The sequence below is a fragment of the Panthera leo genome, chromosome A3 (assembly GCF_018350215.1).
Source record: "Panthera leo isolate Ple1 chromosome A3, P.leo_Ple1_pat1.1, whole genome shotgun sequence".
Classification (NCBI taxonomy): Eukaryota; Metazoa; Chordata; class Mammalia; order Carnivora; family Felidae; genus Panthera; species Panthera leo.
Window position 1 is genome coordinate 42,704,902 of NC_056681.1, and position 14,640 is coordinate 42,719,541.

The 14,640-nt window shown below is 60.1% G+C and overlaps 1 protein-coding gene across 4 annotated transcripts in view; it reads right to left on the reverse strand.

Annotated features, from left to right (window-relative positions):
• RRBP1 (ribosome binding protein 1) overlaps window positions 1-14,640 on the reverse strand; it is a 64,475-nt gene that overhangs the window by 2,046 nt on the left and 47,789 nt on the right. For 3 of the 4 annotated variants that reach the window (XM_042931684.1, XM_042931685.1, XM_042931683.1), the window contains 14 exons: window positions 12,817-12,955; window positions 10,816-10,994; window positions 10,644-10,669; window positions 7,806-7,896; window positions 6,894-6,986; window positions 4,500-4,592; window positions 4,335-4,418; window positions 4,090-4,179; window positions 3,290-3,382; window positions 2,783-2,854; window positions 2,122-2,217; window positions 1,473-1,556; window positions 889-996; window positions 72-155 (listed from right to left, as the gene is read on the reverse strand). In XM_042931684.1, coding sequence (XP_042787618.1) covers window positions 72-155; window positions 889-996; window positions 1,473-1,556; window positions 2,122-2,217; window positions 2,783-2,854; window positions 3,290-3,382; window positions 4,090-4,179; window positions 4,335-4,418; window positions 4,500-4,592; window positions 6,894-6,986; window positions 7,806-7,896; window positions 10,644-10,669; window positions 10,816-10,994; window positions 12,817-12,955 — 1,332 coding nt within the window. The remainder of the gene's footprint in view (window positions 1-71; window positions 156-888; window positions 997-1,472; window positions 1,557-2,121; window positions 2,218-2,782; window positions 2,855-3,289; window positions 3,383-4,089; window positions 4,180-4,334; window positions 4,419-4,499; window positions 4,593-6,893; window positions 6,987-7,805; window positions 7,897-10,643; window positions 10,670-10,815; window positions 10,995-12,816; window positions 12,956-14,640) is intronic. The other variant, XM_042931686.1, reaches the window with a different exon arrangement.

Genomic DNA, 14,640 nt, shown 5'->3' on the forward strand with positions numbered 1-14,640 from the left:
CCGCCCGGCAGACCCCGGCCCATACCCCCACTGTCCCCGACACCCCGAGGGCTACAGAGGCAGGGCCTGACCTCCTCAAACTCGGCCGTGAGCTTCTGCCGTTGTGCCTGCTCGTCCTCCAGGAGGGCTTCCGTCCGCTCCAGCTGCGTCTTCAGCTGCGTGGAAACACCGCACAGACTGTGGGAACCCGGTGAAGGACCCCCTTGGGAACCAGGGCTCCTGGGCAGGCGCCGCCTCCTAGCTCCTTGCGCCCCCTCGGCCTTTCCCTGCCCCTGGCTGCCCACCAGCCAGCTGACAGTCGCTCCTACACTCCCGCTGCGCGGAGACGGTGCCTCGGCCCCCGGGTCCAGAGCCACCACCTCTGCCGACCTCAGACACCTTTCCTGAGACTCACGGCACAAGGAGGCCTCAGAGCCACCGTGCAAGTCCCCGCCCTACAGTGTCGTGCCCACCACTGCCACTCTGGTGACAGGACCCCACCTCCCGCTGAGGGCTCGCAACCACGCCACTTGGGTCCAGAGTCTGGAGGGCAAGCACCCTGCTGTGACGTGTCGGCGAGGGCCTTGGCAGGAGACCAGACTCCCTGACTGCAGGCCCAGCCGCCCCGACTCCCTCTTCCCCCCACTCCTGCGCACAACTGTTAAGATCCAGCGCCCGACCCCTCTCCTTCTGGCCGCTTCCCTGCCCCTTCCTCTGCTCTGGGACTTCCTCAGAACCTGGTGGTCCCTCTCGGGGCAGAGCGGGGTGGGGAGAGCAGGCCCTGGAGGCCGCAAGTTGCCAGTGTTTAGCCGGAACAGAGGCCTGCCGCCTTTGCTCTCCAACTGGGCTCGAGGGGGCCCACGCGGGCTGTTAGTGACAGACATCTGGGGACCGGCTCACCGCCCTAACCTCGACAGGGTCCTGCTCTGCTGGGGGGGCCTCAGGGGGGACAGCCGGGGACCCAGCTACGTCACCATCCTCTACGTGGCTCTGCATCTCACTCAGCTGCTGCCTGACCTGAAACAGGGAGGGTGGGTTTGTGCAAATACACAGCCAGACACACGCCCACCGTGCCACGCCCACCCATACATTTGACTGAATGGGTCTGAGCCACTGCTGAAGTGAGAAAACATCCGAGGGCCACGGAGGGCGAGGTAGTGCTGAGCCACAGGGCTCACGGAGATTTGAACTTCCCAGAACCCCTGCCCTGAGCTCCCAGTGCCTTTACGGGGCCAGGCCGCACCAGGGGACATGTGACTAGAGCCTGAGCACCGGCCCTGGCAGCCACACGCCCAGCTCCGAGTTCTGGGCCAACGCACAAGGAGCCCCTTCAGTACGGCTGATCTAAGCCGGCCCCAGAGGTTACACCGGGGCACACCCCACTCCACCGAGCCATGTGACCTTGCACGGGGTGGAGAACCACGACTGGCCAATGAACCACACACATGCACACACACCCTGGCACCGTTCCCCTCCTGTCCACGCTCACTCACCAGGGCGAGCTCATTGCTTTGTTTCTGGGCTTCACTCTTGGCTGCATCCAGCTGAGACTGAGATTCTAATAAAAGTTGCCTCAACTTGGAGAGAAAATGAATCCAGGTGATGGGGGGAAAAGGAGAAAAGAAAACCAGTTCCTATGAGTTAACACCTACGCACACAAGCTGCTCCAAGCCCCGAGAGCATTCCGGAGCAGCGTGGGCCTGGCAGGGGCTCCTCGGCCTCCCCAAACTACGGTTTCTGTCTGAAGACGTGGGAAAGACAGAATCCACTACAGGCCTTTCTTGGATCTTCATTTACAGACCATCTTATAAAATACGGCCAAAAGTTTGAAATCAAACCAGGACTGGGGGGTGGGGGGGTGCCGCCTCTGAACAGTCAGTAAACAGTATCAGATTTAAGCCCATTAGCCCCTGAAATGGTGTCCCCGGGCCAGGGAAGGAAGTGGCCTCACGAGGCTGTCCTGGCTGTATGCTTCCCTGTTGGTGGCATGGTCTTTCTGCCATTTGCCCATGACACCTCTCTCAGGTCAGCTGGCCCACGGCCAGGGCAGAAGCCCGAGAGCCCAGACTCTGAGTTCCTATTAATGAGCACCATGGAAGGAGAAACCCAGGACGGGCTGGAGACCTCGCTGGGCAGACTCACCCCTGCCACCTCCTTGGCGTAGCTCTGGCACTCGGCGCTGGAGGCCGCCATGTGCTTCTCCAGCTCTGCTTCCAGATGTGAGGTGTGTTCCCGCACCTGGATACACACACACACACACACACACACACCACAGGTCTCGAGTGGGCCAGCAGGAGGCACTGACCACGGGAGACAGGGTGACGGGGCGCAACAAGGCTGGCTGCCCTGGGGTAGGGGCTGGGAGACTTTCCGTGGCCTGTTGGCGATGGGCCAACCAAGGACAGGCAGAAATGAGTCCCTGGCAGCGGAACGCCGTCCTGAACTCCGGCACTCCTGGGCCCAGATGTGTTCCAGACTCCACGGTGGGGAAGAGCTTTTAGATTTCCTTGTTAGGTGGGCACCAGAGGCCCCCTCCGCAAGGCCAGGGCTGACCGTGTCTGCAGAGCCCTGGGGCCACCCGGCGCCCCTCCCACGCCGCAGACGCTGCCGTGTGCCGGGCATCCTGCACAGGCCCCCCGCTATCTCGGGCCGCTCTGAGGTGGCAAGTGGCTCTCAAGAACGAAAAGCAGGACGGACGAGATCCCTCCACCCCTCTCAACACGTGTGGTCCACGAGGGAGAAAGAACTACGGTGGCCTCTGTAGTGAGGAAAGCAGCCCTCTGGGCAGAGCCCCCGCGCCTACCTGATCTGAACTTTCAAGTTCTCCTCTCAGCTTCTCTACAATCTCTTCGAGATGTGTCACTGTGACCCGTGACTGCAAAGCAAGGGCAAGGTCCCATCAAATGTGAGCCCCTGGGGGGGGGGGGTGGTCCCGGGATGTGGTGCCACGTGTCCCCGGACCCGAGCAGGACGGGGCCCCCTCTCCCAGGAAGCCCAGTGGTGCCCGCCCACCTCACGCATGACCAGCAGCCTCTCCCTAGGGTAGGGGTGGGGGTGCCCTGGAGACGGAGGAGTCGGTGGTCACTCCGTAATCAACACTTTATGTGGCATCGCCAAAACCCAGCGCACTCGCCTCCTGTCTCCCAGGAGACCTGCGCGACCCCATCGGCGCTCCCCCTGGTTTTGATGAATTCTGATCTAGCTGTGGGCCTTTGGGAAGTTGTGTCTGAATTCCTAGGGAAGGCGGACCCCCCCGGAGTGATGCCCAGGTCACTGGCTCCAGGCCAGTGTCTCAGGGCCTTTCCAGTACCTTCTGGAGCTCCTCCTCCGTGGCGCTCACTTTGGCCTTCCACACCTGCTCCTCCTCCTCCACGCTCCTCTGTAGGTCCTTGAGCATGCCCTCCTGGGGGAAAGGGACACTGAGGCGGGGCCCCTCTAACTGTAGACCCTACTCCCATGAACACAACCGCAGCCTAGTGCCCCCGGCTCCTCTGGGATGGCTGCCTGGCTGTCAGCGTGGCCCAGCTCTGACTTCGTCATAGTTGTCACATGGGGAGGAAGGCGGGCCACAGTCCTGGTGTGGGGTCTCTGGCCAGTGTGCGAACGAAGGCTGTGCGTGGGTCACGCAGGGGAATGAGGTCTGTGACCCGAAGGACATCACTAGGGTTCTCATCTCCGTTGGGTTTGCCACCAGCGCTGATCTCAGGGGCCCGGGACGGGGTCGGGCAGGAGGTCTAGACCTAGCGTGGCTCCGGCAGTCACACGGACAGTGGCTGCAAGCCGGCTGTCAGCCAAATGCCCACCTCTTCCTTTCCCAGACTGTTCCGTGTCCCAACTGTCTCTGCACCCCCAGCTCCAAACCCGCAGCCCAGCCCTCTCCTCCGCTCAGAAGCAATGAAGGCCTGAGCACCTCCTTCATCCCCTTTGGGGCCCAGGCAGGGGCAACGGCTCACCCAAGGGCGCACAGAGCCAGCGTCTGAACCCAGGGCTCTTTCCCCCAGGGCCACTGGCCTGCCCACTGCCTGGAGGCTCTGAGAGCTCTTTCCTGGCAGCCCCGTGAGGGACACCCAGCCAAGAGCCTTGCCAGAGGCCCTGCCTCTCACACCCTACCGTCTCCGCCAGGATGGTGCGGTACTGGTCACACTCAGCCTGCAGACTGTTCTGGGTCTCCTCGGCCTCCCTCAGCTTGGAGGCCAGGTCCTGAGGGCAGAACAGGGGTCTGGCTAGCCAAGCACAAAGGTTTCGCCCAGCTGCCTGATGAGGCAGCTCCGGGCACCCTCCCTTCCCACCGACAGGGGATAGCAGAAGTGACCGCAGCGGCCCCGGCAAGGGTGTGTGTCGGCACCTGTGCTTACCGAGGAGGGCTCTGTGCTAGCTGGCGGCAGCTTCAGCAGCTCGGGGCCCTTCTCTCGGAGTTCCTGCAGCCACTCGGTGTAACTCTGCCACAAAACACACGAGGTAGGGCCCGGAGACATTTCCTGTGGGCAGTGGGGTCCCGCGGGAGCCACCTCGCCTCCTACCTGGTGTGCCGAGCCAGAGAGTGCTGGCAGCAGGGCGAGCAGGGCTTCCTTGGTCTGTGCCTCGGTCAAGCTGAGCTGCCTCTCCGATTCCTCCTAGAGCAGTGGTGGGCGGGTGGGGGAGGGCAGCATTCAGTTGTGACACTTAGGGCAACCCCAGGGAGTGTTCCTGGAGATGCCCGTCCCCACCTCAGCTCTTCGGGGGAGGGACAGGATCAAAGGAGAAGACAGGTAGCTTCCGTGGGACCAAAAGGGGCGGTGGAGTGGGGGCTCAACCTCAGCAGCCAGGCTCTGGCCACCTCGGCCTGCGCTGGGTCAGTCCTGACAGATCAAAGTGCTGATGGGGAGACAGCAAGCTGCCCACGTGGCAGGTGCAGGCTCCTGACACCCCCCAGCAGGAACCTACCCACCATCGGTTCTGAATTTTGGAGCTCTCCACATGAGCGTGTGCGTGCTCCTGTGTGCGTGTGGACGGCCAAGCTGCTGGGGCGGGGGGGGGGGTTGCTGAGGGGGAGGCAGAGGACAGGTGAATCTCCCAGCAGCCACCACTTAAAGGCTATTGCCAGCCAGGAGCAGCGGGGATCAGGACCCCCACTCTGCAAAGGGAGGGACCCACCCAGAAGGGCTAAGGGCTTGGTTGGGGTCCTGGCTCTTCTGAAGCCTGACTCACACTGGCCAGGCTGCCAGGCCAGACCCCATCCGCCCTCCTTGAGGCTCCCATGCAAAGCGCAAGGAGGACCCTGGGGAGGTTTCTGGCTAAAAGAAAGTCTTATCTAGTATCCTGTGCCCAGTAGGTTGAACCTGCTGCCGACGGCATGGCTGGAGACCTGAGGGTGACACTAGTACTCTGACCAGATCAGGACCTTCCAATGCTGTTCTGGAATGCGCATGACAAACGGATGCCCCGTCCGCCCACAGCACCCATGTGATCTGTACTCAAGTCTCAAGGGTGGTGACCCTTCTTGGCTCACCACCGATGCAAACAACGCTGCTGGTCGATGCCGGTGGCCTGCTCTGAATCCTTGACCTCATGACCCCATTCAGGCCCCCTGGCCACGTGAGTCCCAGGCAAGGGCCAGAGGACCCAGAGACCAGCTCCTATCAATCTGGCTGCATGACTGCAGATGACATCTCTCATCACAGCTCCTGCATTTGCCACAGAAAGGCCACAGGCTTCCAGGTCACCTCTGAGGAGTCTAACTACAGCTGTTGACCTGAGGCCAGCCCTCCACCTCCTGCCTTGTCTTGGGGCCTCAACTGCTACAACCCTCAGGCTTCCTGGGAGGCTCATGAAAGTCACTGCAGAGCTCATGATAACAGGACAGACATTCCTTCTGCATGAGCGAGGCTGGGAGGGGAGGGCTAGCTGCCCCGGGGCCTTTCATCAAGGACGGAAACGTGTGGCAAGAGGGGGTGGGTGAGGCCTCCCATGGCTGCCACTGCAGGCCACGTCCCCAGGACAGAGCTCAGTGCTGGCTCCCGGCCCAGGGCTCCAGAGGCAACATGGGGGCCCCAAACATGGAGACACCCACATTCTGCCGAGCTGGGTGGCACAGAGCCCAGGACCTATAGACAGCTTGCTGCTAAAGACAACTTTCCTTCTGCTACTTACGGTAAAGATCAACCACAGGACTTACTGGGCCAGGATCTCATGGGCCCCGAGAAAGTGGCCGGGGAGAAAAACAACTTGAGGACAGCCAACCTCGGGCTCAAAGGCAGTGAGGCCACGAGGGCTCATAGCCCCATGGCCGCTCACTCTCTGCACCCTAACGGCAAAAGGCCCAGGTGAGAAAAAGCACCGGGGGGTATGTTCCCCCCTTCACCTTAAGGATAAATGAAGGAGAGAGAGGAGGAGGGTAAGGGGGAAGATGCAGGCGCACAGGGCACACTGTCTGCTGGCCTCGGGGCCCCCAGGCACGGATCTCTGAGGGGCCCCCTGGCACGCATCTCCGAGGGGCCCCCTGGCACAGATCTCCGAGGGGCCCCCTGGCACGCACCTCTGAGGGCCCCCTGGCACGCATCTCTGAGGGGCCCCCTGGCACAGATCTCCGAGGGGCCCCCTGGCACGCATCTCCGAGGGGGCCCCTGGCACGGATCTCCGAGGGGCCCCCTGGCACGCACCTCTGAGGGCCCCCTGGCACGCACCTCTGAGGGGCCCCCTGGCATGCATCTCTGAGGGGCCCCCTGGCACAGATCTCCGAGGGGCCCCCTGGCACGGATCTCCAAGGGGCCCCCTGGCATGGATCTCTGAGGGGCCCCCTGGCATGGATCTCTGAGGCTCCGAGGCCAAGGCTGCTCTGCACGCGGTTTGTGTGTTTTGTGTGGTTTGCTAAACCACACAGTTGCTGCCGACCGAATCTTGACCAGCAGGGGAGTCTGCGCGTGTGGGACTCTGACCTTGGCCTGGGTCAGGGAGCGCAGCTTCTCCTCACAGGCTCTCTCTGCCGAGGCCAGAGCCTCCATGGCCTTCCAGTTCTTCTCTCGGAGGTCCTGGGGGCAGAGGCAGGAGAGGTCAGCGGCCAGGGACAGTCGGCTGCCCACACATCCCACCCGGGCTGCCTGAGCCGGGCTCAGTAGCGAGGGAGAACCCTCCCCAACCCCACTTGGGACCCCAATGGGGAGACTGCCAAGGGACAAAACGTGCTTTCTCTTAGCGCACGTCGCCTGGTTCCTCTGGGGCCAACCACTAGGGAGCGGCCGTGGCACCAGGCCGTGAGGAGGCTCCAGCGTGAAGGAGAGAGAAGAAGACAGGGTCGGCTGGCTCCTCAGAGAGAAGCAGCTCCTGTCACCACCGACCCCTCAGCTGGCTCTGGCCGCGCCAGGCACAGGGAGGGCCAGGCGGGGCTCCCGGGGGAAGAGGAGATGGGGGAGCCAGGGAGCCCGGGGCCACCTGAGGAGCAGTGAGGGGCAGCCCAGCAAGGAGGATGTAGGGGGGGCTCCGCACCCCCTGCAGAGGAAAGGGGCTTCCATATCCCCTTCTCATGACATTTGCCTCCCTACTCCAAGGTGACCATATGACTCAGACCAGACCAACTGGTACATTCTGACCCCACCATGGGGTGGGGGTAAGGGGGGGCAGGGGGCTCCATGCTTGGGCACGTGACCCAAGCCGATGGGAAGGGAGTCAGCTCTGGGCCTTATGACGGACCCAAAGGGGAAAAGAGGCCTCACCCAAGCCGCCAAAGGCAGGCAGGCTTCCAGCCACGAACAGCACAACGGGACATAAAGGGGTAGCCAAACCCTTTCCTGAGTGGTTAGGGGTGGGATTCCCACAAGGCCAGCCTCACACCCACGCTTCTCAGCACTCACATTGTTCTTCACTTTCTGCTGCTCAACTGCCTCCTTGAGCTCGGTGGCCTCCTTCTCCAGACACCGCACCTGGGACTCCAGCTCCTTGAGGCTGAAGGGAGACAGTGACGTCATTGCTGCACTCCAAGGGCCGCGCCACCCCAGGTCCTGCCTCGGGAGTGCCCCTTCTGCTGCCTGGACACCTACCCGGAGCCACTTGGCTATGGGTCAGTCCCCTCCCACTGCCCCCAATCACGTCAACAGAGCACAAGCTTTCAAGGGGAGCCCAAGGAACTGCCTCGGCCCCATCCTCTCCACTCATCCCGAGTGCCCAGGGGGCTGGGTGCAGACCCAAAAGGCCACCAGAATTACACCTGGTGACACTGGCTGCTGGGATTGAAGAGGTCAGAGCGGCCACAGTGGCGGGAACAGGGATGTATCCCAGACAGTAGGGTTTGGGGGGGCGCTTTTTCTTCTACTGAACGGTATGTGGCTTCTATTCAACCTGGTCCTGCTCGGTCCCCACAAAACATGTCAGCTGGCCCTTCCCTATGGCCACAGCCACACCTGGCCCTCCGAAGACATGGGCTGGGCCTTCTCAGAGGTCGACTGAGCTAGACTCAGGTGGTGCTGTCACCTGCACACCCATCGAGACTCTGGACGCCACTGCTCTCAGCAGCTCATGATAGGCCAGCAGTCTCTGCAGGGTACAGCAGGACCATCCTTTGTCCAGAACCTAACTCTGCTGAGACCCAAAGGCTCCTCCCTCAGGCCTGCGCCCGGGCTCTGGGGAATCAGCTCCGGGTGCCGCCCCAGATGCCATGGGGTTGGCGAGATGTCAGTCCCGTCTCCACATTCAAGAGCCTAGTGGGCTTTGACCACCCTCATCTTCCAGACAGTGAGAGGTTGACGCTGCTACAGATGGACTAGCTGTTCTGAGTCACAGGCTTCAAACAGGGGCTTTAACATGTTGGGTTCTGCATTAAACTTTAGGGCAGCGAAGACCCCAGGAACAGCAGGAACAGGTGAAATCTGAAGTCCAGAAGTGATGAGCTTGGAAAGAGGTCCCCCACCCATGGGTGTGCCCACCAGAGGGGGCTGCCAGCAGTCTGGGGGAGGCGGGTGGGGCCCTGGCCACTGCCAGCCAGATGAGGACATACACATCTGCATTTCTTTTCATGGGCCGCGGTCAACAACGTTTTTGCAAAACACCATTCTCACGCACCTTAGGACTGAACAAAACAATTGTGAGCGTGGGCCGCTAGTTGCCCCAACCACCCTACCAGGAAATGGGTTCCCACCGTGGCAACGCCTCACCTGGTTACTCTCAAAACAGTTTTGGTCAAGGCCTTGAAGTCAGTTGTTGACTTCTTGGGGGGTGGTTTCAGGCCCAAGGAACCCTGACCTCACCCTTAAAGCTGTACTGGGACCCCTCGCAGCAATTCCCTCAAGCACCACCCCCCACCCCCCCCTTCGTGCAAGAGCCTGCCTCCAGCAAACCACCACATGAGCAAACCCAGGCAGGCAGATGGCAAGGACACACTGACAATCAGCCCCCTGGTGGCCGCTGCCTGGGTTCCAGAACATCTGGGTCAGATCACTCATCTCCACCCAGAACAGGATGGCCAGACTTAGACACAACTTCCAGATAAATTCAGAAGGAAATTTAAAAAACCGATTTCTGCCAAACACATCTGCACAATGCAAAAAATTAGAATGAACCATTATTTGCAGTGTAACTTTGATGCCTCAATAATTTGCTCTGTGATCCAAGAATGTGATCTTAAAACACAAAAGCAAAAAAAACCCTCATCAAACACAACTTCTCTACTCCAATAAATTCCAAGAGAAACAAAACTCACGTGAACTTTCTGCAAAGTAGCACAGTGGGAAAGGAACATGGAGAGTTTGGTCCTGCGTCTCCTGCAAGGCATTTTGGGCCCTCTGGCTTCCTTCCTCAGCTCTCAAACCGCTAAGCCTGAGGCTAAGAAACATGGACCACGGCCCGAGGAGGCGCAGGGGAGGTGACTCACTGGTGGCAGCAGCCAGAACAAGGGAACCATGTCAGCTGATGGTCTGGGACATGTCTTATTGTCTGCATAGGGACAGAGGACACCCTTCATGCCTCACCCCCCGTGACTATCCTGTGGAGCTCTGGCCACAGCAGCCAGGACCCTCTCCCAAGACTGTGGACATCTGTTCAGGGACGCATGCTCCAGAGGTGATGGTCCCAAGGACTCTAAGTCCCCTAACTCAAGCCACTCCACCCAAGTATTGGCTCCAGCCTTTGCAACAGCAAATAAACAGTCCCCTAGCACAGCCTCGTGCTGGGTCACCAATACCGAGAGCGAACAAGGTCTGCCAGCAGTGAAGTTGCCTCGCGGGCAATCCTGTGACTTGGGTCAGCTCTCAACTGCACAGACATCGCAGATCTGTGCAAAAAGCTGGAGACCTCCTGGGTTCTCTAGATGGGTGTGTAATCACGGCTGCTACCTGATTTATGATCTCAGTCCCTAAAAAACCCTCGCCTTGTAGACATGGAGACCCTCTGACCAGCTGAGTCACAGATGGATGGACGGACAGGAGGGGGCAGAAGGTCCAGAAGCCCGCACCGAGCACCTGCCAGTCTACACACAGTTGAGCCTTGTTCCTCAAGAGGAGGCAAGGAGCTCTTTGCAGGGAGGCCTTATTTTCTGGCCAGGCCTGTTCCCTGTCCTCAGAGCCACCGGAGGGAGCAGGGAAAGGCAAGGGCCTCTGAAGGGGCTCTTCCCCAGGGAATCTGTGCACCCTGCTGGAAGCCCTGGCTCCTGGGGTCCTGGCCACCCCACGCTAAGGCTGCGGGCCTCCGCTTCCACTTACTGGGCCTGCTGCTCCACTTGGCTGGCCTGGAACGAGAGACAGAAAGCGCCGCGGTCACCATGAGACTGGCCTCGTGCGGCGACTAGTCAGGATGGGGCCCATCCACGGTCGGCCCTCTCTGCTTGGCAGGGTGGGACTCGGCAGCCTTCTCCCTCCCCTCCCGAAGGCTGACCTGGGCGTCCTGGGTGTCTCGGGCCTGGCCCGCCTCCAGCAGGGCCTCGATGGACCGGATTCTCTCGGTGAGCTGCGAGTTCTCGGCCCTGGCCTCCTTGAGCTGCCCGTGGAGACCACTCAGCTCCTCACACTTGCTCTTCATCTCCGCCTCGGAGGACTGCAGTTTGCTGTGCAGCTCTGAGGAGAAGCGTGCAAGGGTGGGTGAGGGTGGGAAACGCCGGCACAGCCACCCTCACTGCCTTCTGCGTGCACCCAGGCCCGTAAGACACACTTGTGACCACCGGGCATCTTAGCGGCTGAGGGACAAAGTCACTCTGGCTTTTGCTCCCCAGCGCACACTGGGGTGGAACGAAATGCCCTGAGATCACTCATGGGAAAATGATGCCGCTCTGAAATGGATTCCAGCTGTAGCTGCTGAACTTTTGTTCTCTGGGACACTGGCTCATATCAGCTGAGCTCTGCTTAGGCAACTCGAACCCAGCACTCCCACCGACCAGCCTGGTCTCCTCATCTGGCTGCTCTGCTCCTCCGTGTCCCCACTTCTCACCGGCCAGCGAGGCCTGTGGGTTCCACATCCGCTGTCTGCCAAATCCCTCCCCGGCCCACCAGCACCCTGGAGCCACCTGGGCCCAGCCTGTTGCTTTTGGCCGGAATGACTGCAAGAGCTTCACGCCTGCTCCCCTGGGCCACTCCTGCTCCTCTGGTCCAGTCTCCACTCAGCACCGGAGCATCCACAAGTACAAGGGGCTCATGCCACCCCCGTCCCAGATGCCCTGAGTGCTCCCAGCACGCTACACCTCACAGGGAGGGCCACCTGGGGCCCCACACTGGCCGACTGCCTTCTTGTTCCAGTCACACTTGTTGATCTTATGCCTCTGTTTCTTGTACGGGCCAAGTTCAAGTTCATCCCCATTCTCGGGGGCCCTGTGCTGGCCGTTTCTGCCTCTTCCCGGTCTTTGTGAGACCAGCCCCTTCCTGTCATCCAGACTTGGCTTGAACATTCCCTCTGCCTCAGAGAGGCCTCCCTGACCACCCAATCTAAAGCCACACCTAGCCCATTAGAGTGAGGTCAGCAAACGAGGCCCAAGGGCCATCTCTGGCCCACTGCCTGTTTTGTAAGTAAAGCTTCATTGGAACACAGCCAGGTCTGTCTGTTTATACGCCGTCTAGGGCTGCTTTTGCATTATGACAGCAGAGCTGAGCAGCTGTGACAGACCCTGTGTCTGGCCCACAAGGCCAAAACTATTTACTAGCTGCCTCTTCAGAGAAACAGAATACTAACACTGCGTTAGGTCATGCTGGCTGTTTGAAGCCTGTAGAGCACAGGGCTGGTTGATGCATGGCCCCGCACCTGACTACTGTCTCTCCTGCTAGAATGTGGCCCTGCTGCCACTGCTTTACTCCTGGCCGAGCTCTGGGTGCCTATGGCAGTCGCTTAGGAAATACTTGTGAGCAAGTGATTATGGAGTGGTCACTGGCCTCGTCTGCCCTATTTCTCCAGGGGCCCTCAGCACCCTCACTTAGCCACATTCTTCTGATTATGAAGGTTACCTGTATGTAGGCCTAGGGGGACCATAGGCCCCACCTTCCAAACCTAGCTTTTGGGCTGAGTGAGCCAGGACAGGTCCAGAAGGAGTCCGCTGAGAAGGTCGACAAAGGCCTCAGGGTTGCTGTGGCTCTCACTCACAGCCGATGCTCCAGAGGGGGCCCCATGGCAAGGCAGGCTCCAGGCGGTGGCACCTTCCACACCCCCGACTCCCCAGCCCCGCTCTCAAGCTCCGCCCTGACACCTAGTCCTTGCTGGCTCTGCCCGCCTCCTGCCGAGACCGCCACCTCACGACCACCTGAGGGGCAGAGTCAGGGATCCCATGCTGCCCTCACTCGCCAGCAGGGCTGGTCATCTTATGGGCTCCGGCTCGGCAGTGGGGCCAGGGTGGTGTGTGGCCCCACATCTGGCACAGACCCTCAGGCCCGCTGGGAGCCAACAGGCCACCCTTACCGGCCATCTGCTGCTGCTGCTCCTGGGCCTTCTCGGCGTCCGCCCGCAGGCTGGCGTGGCTGGTCTGTGAGCGGCACAGTTCCCGGCTGACCTCATCCAGGCGCTTCTGCAGAGCCTCCTCACTCTCCTTGTGAGACACCTGGGGACCGGGCACAGGGAAGGGGGCCATGAAGATGCCAGAGGGAGGCTGGCCCCTCAGCTGGCTCTGACGTCGCAGACGACAGAGAGCTCTCTCCATCCTGCCAACCTACCCCAACAGCCTTTATCAAATGCTCCTGCAGGGGCGCCTGGGAGGCTCTGTCGGTTAAGCATCTGACTCAATTTCAGCTCTGGTCACCATCTCACAGTTTGTGAGCTTAGCCCAGAGCTATGCTCTGTGTTGACGGTGCAGAGCCTTTTTGGGAATCATTCTCTCTCTCTCTCTGCCCCTCTCTCCTCTCTCAAAATAAATAAATAAACTTAAAAAAAAAATGGTCCTGGATTTCAGGGCACCTGAGTGGCTCAGTCGGTTGAACGTCCGACTTCGGCTCAGGTCATGATCTCGCGGTCTGTGAGTTGGAGTCTGCTTCGGATTCTGTGTCTCCCCTCTCTCTCTGCCCCTCCCCCGCTCATGCTCTGTCTCCCTCTGTGTCAAAAATAAATAAACATTAAAAAAAATTTGAAAAAAAAAAATGCTCCTGGATTTCTAAAGTCAGTTTACCCACTGGAAAAAGCCAGGAGGCCATGGCCACCCTGGCCCCTCAACGGTGAGTTCTCGGTAAGGGGTCCCAGGTGATGAAGCGCAGTCACAGAAAGGGAAAAGCCCCGTTTTGACTTCAGTGTGACACAGAGAGTTGCTTCCCGCAACCTAACCCTCCAGAAAAACCTGGGGACCTCCTGAGTTGGCCCCTCTAAGGTTCGCATCTGTTGAGTTCTTGTTCTGAGCAAAGGACTACTGTAGGCATTCTATGTGTGCATCAGCGTGGTGAACCCCCAGCCAGCCCATGGGACAGGTACTACTGTCACACCCTTTTTCAGATGGGGAAAAAGGCTCCAAAATCCCCAGCGGACACCGGGGGCTTCACTGTCAGCAATGGGACAACAGAGGAGGCAGCCACACACCCCTGCCTCCTTCACCACCTGCAGTCATCCACTCCCAGAATCTCTGGTGTCAGAGAGGAAAGAGGGGACTCTGCGGCCCCAGGCAGGGGACGACAGCCCGAAGCCTGAGAGGGCAAGAGACGCTCCGAGTCTGGGGCTTACTGGTGAGGGCCAGCCCCAGGCTTTGACCCCTTAGAAGTGGCACACATAACGGTGACGAGCTGGGTGCCAGAGGGGAGGTTCCAGCCCCCGAAGCACAGGAACTATCCCGAAACCTTCAACACATGATCACGGCTAGGCCCACCCCAGTGAGCATCTGATCTCACTGGTGTGGGTGGGCCTGCTTTAGGTAAAAATAGCAAACACCAAATCATCCATCTTGATGCTGCCCCAATAATCCACACTGTGTTTACCTGTCCGTGTTCCTTTTTGGTCCCTCGTATACACCCAAACACTGGTCTTACAATTTCACGTCTGTCGTTTTAGTACCTTCCACAAGACTCGTGCTTCAGCCTAACTTCAATGGCTGAGCCGCAGAAGGGCCCAGGGCCCTCCGACCACCAGGACTTCCTCCCGCAGGTAAGTTAAATACACAGCAGACATGAGAGCAAGGCTCCCCACATGTGGTCCCCAAACGGGCTGACTGGGGCATCCAGAAGCCTTCAGGGCAACAGGGAGCAAAGCCCCTAGGCTGAGGCCACACTGGATGTTGCCCAGTGCACTTTGGGATGGGGACAATCTTCC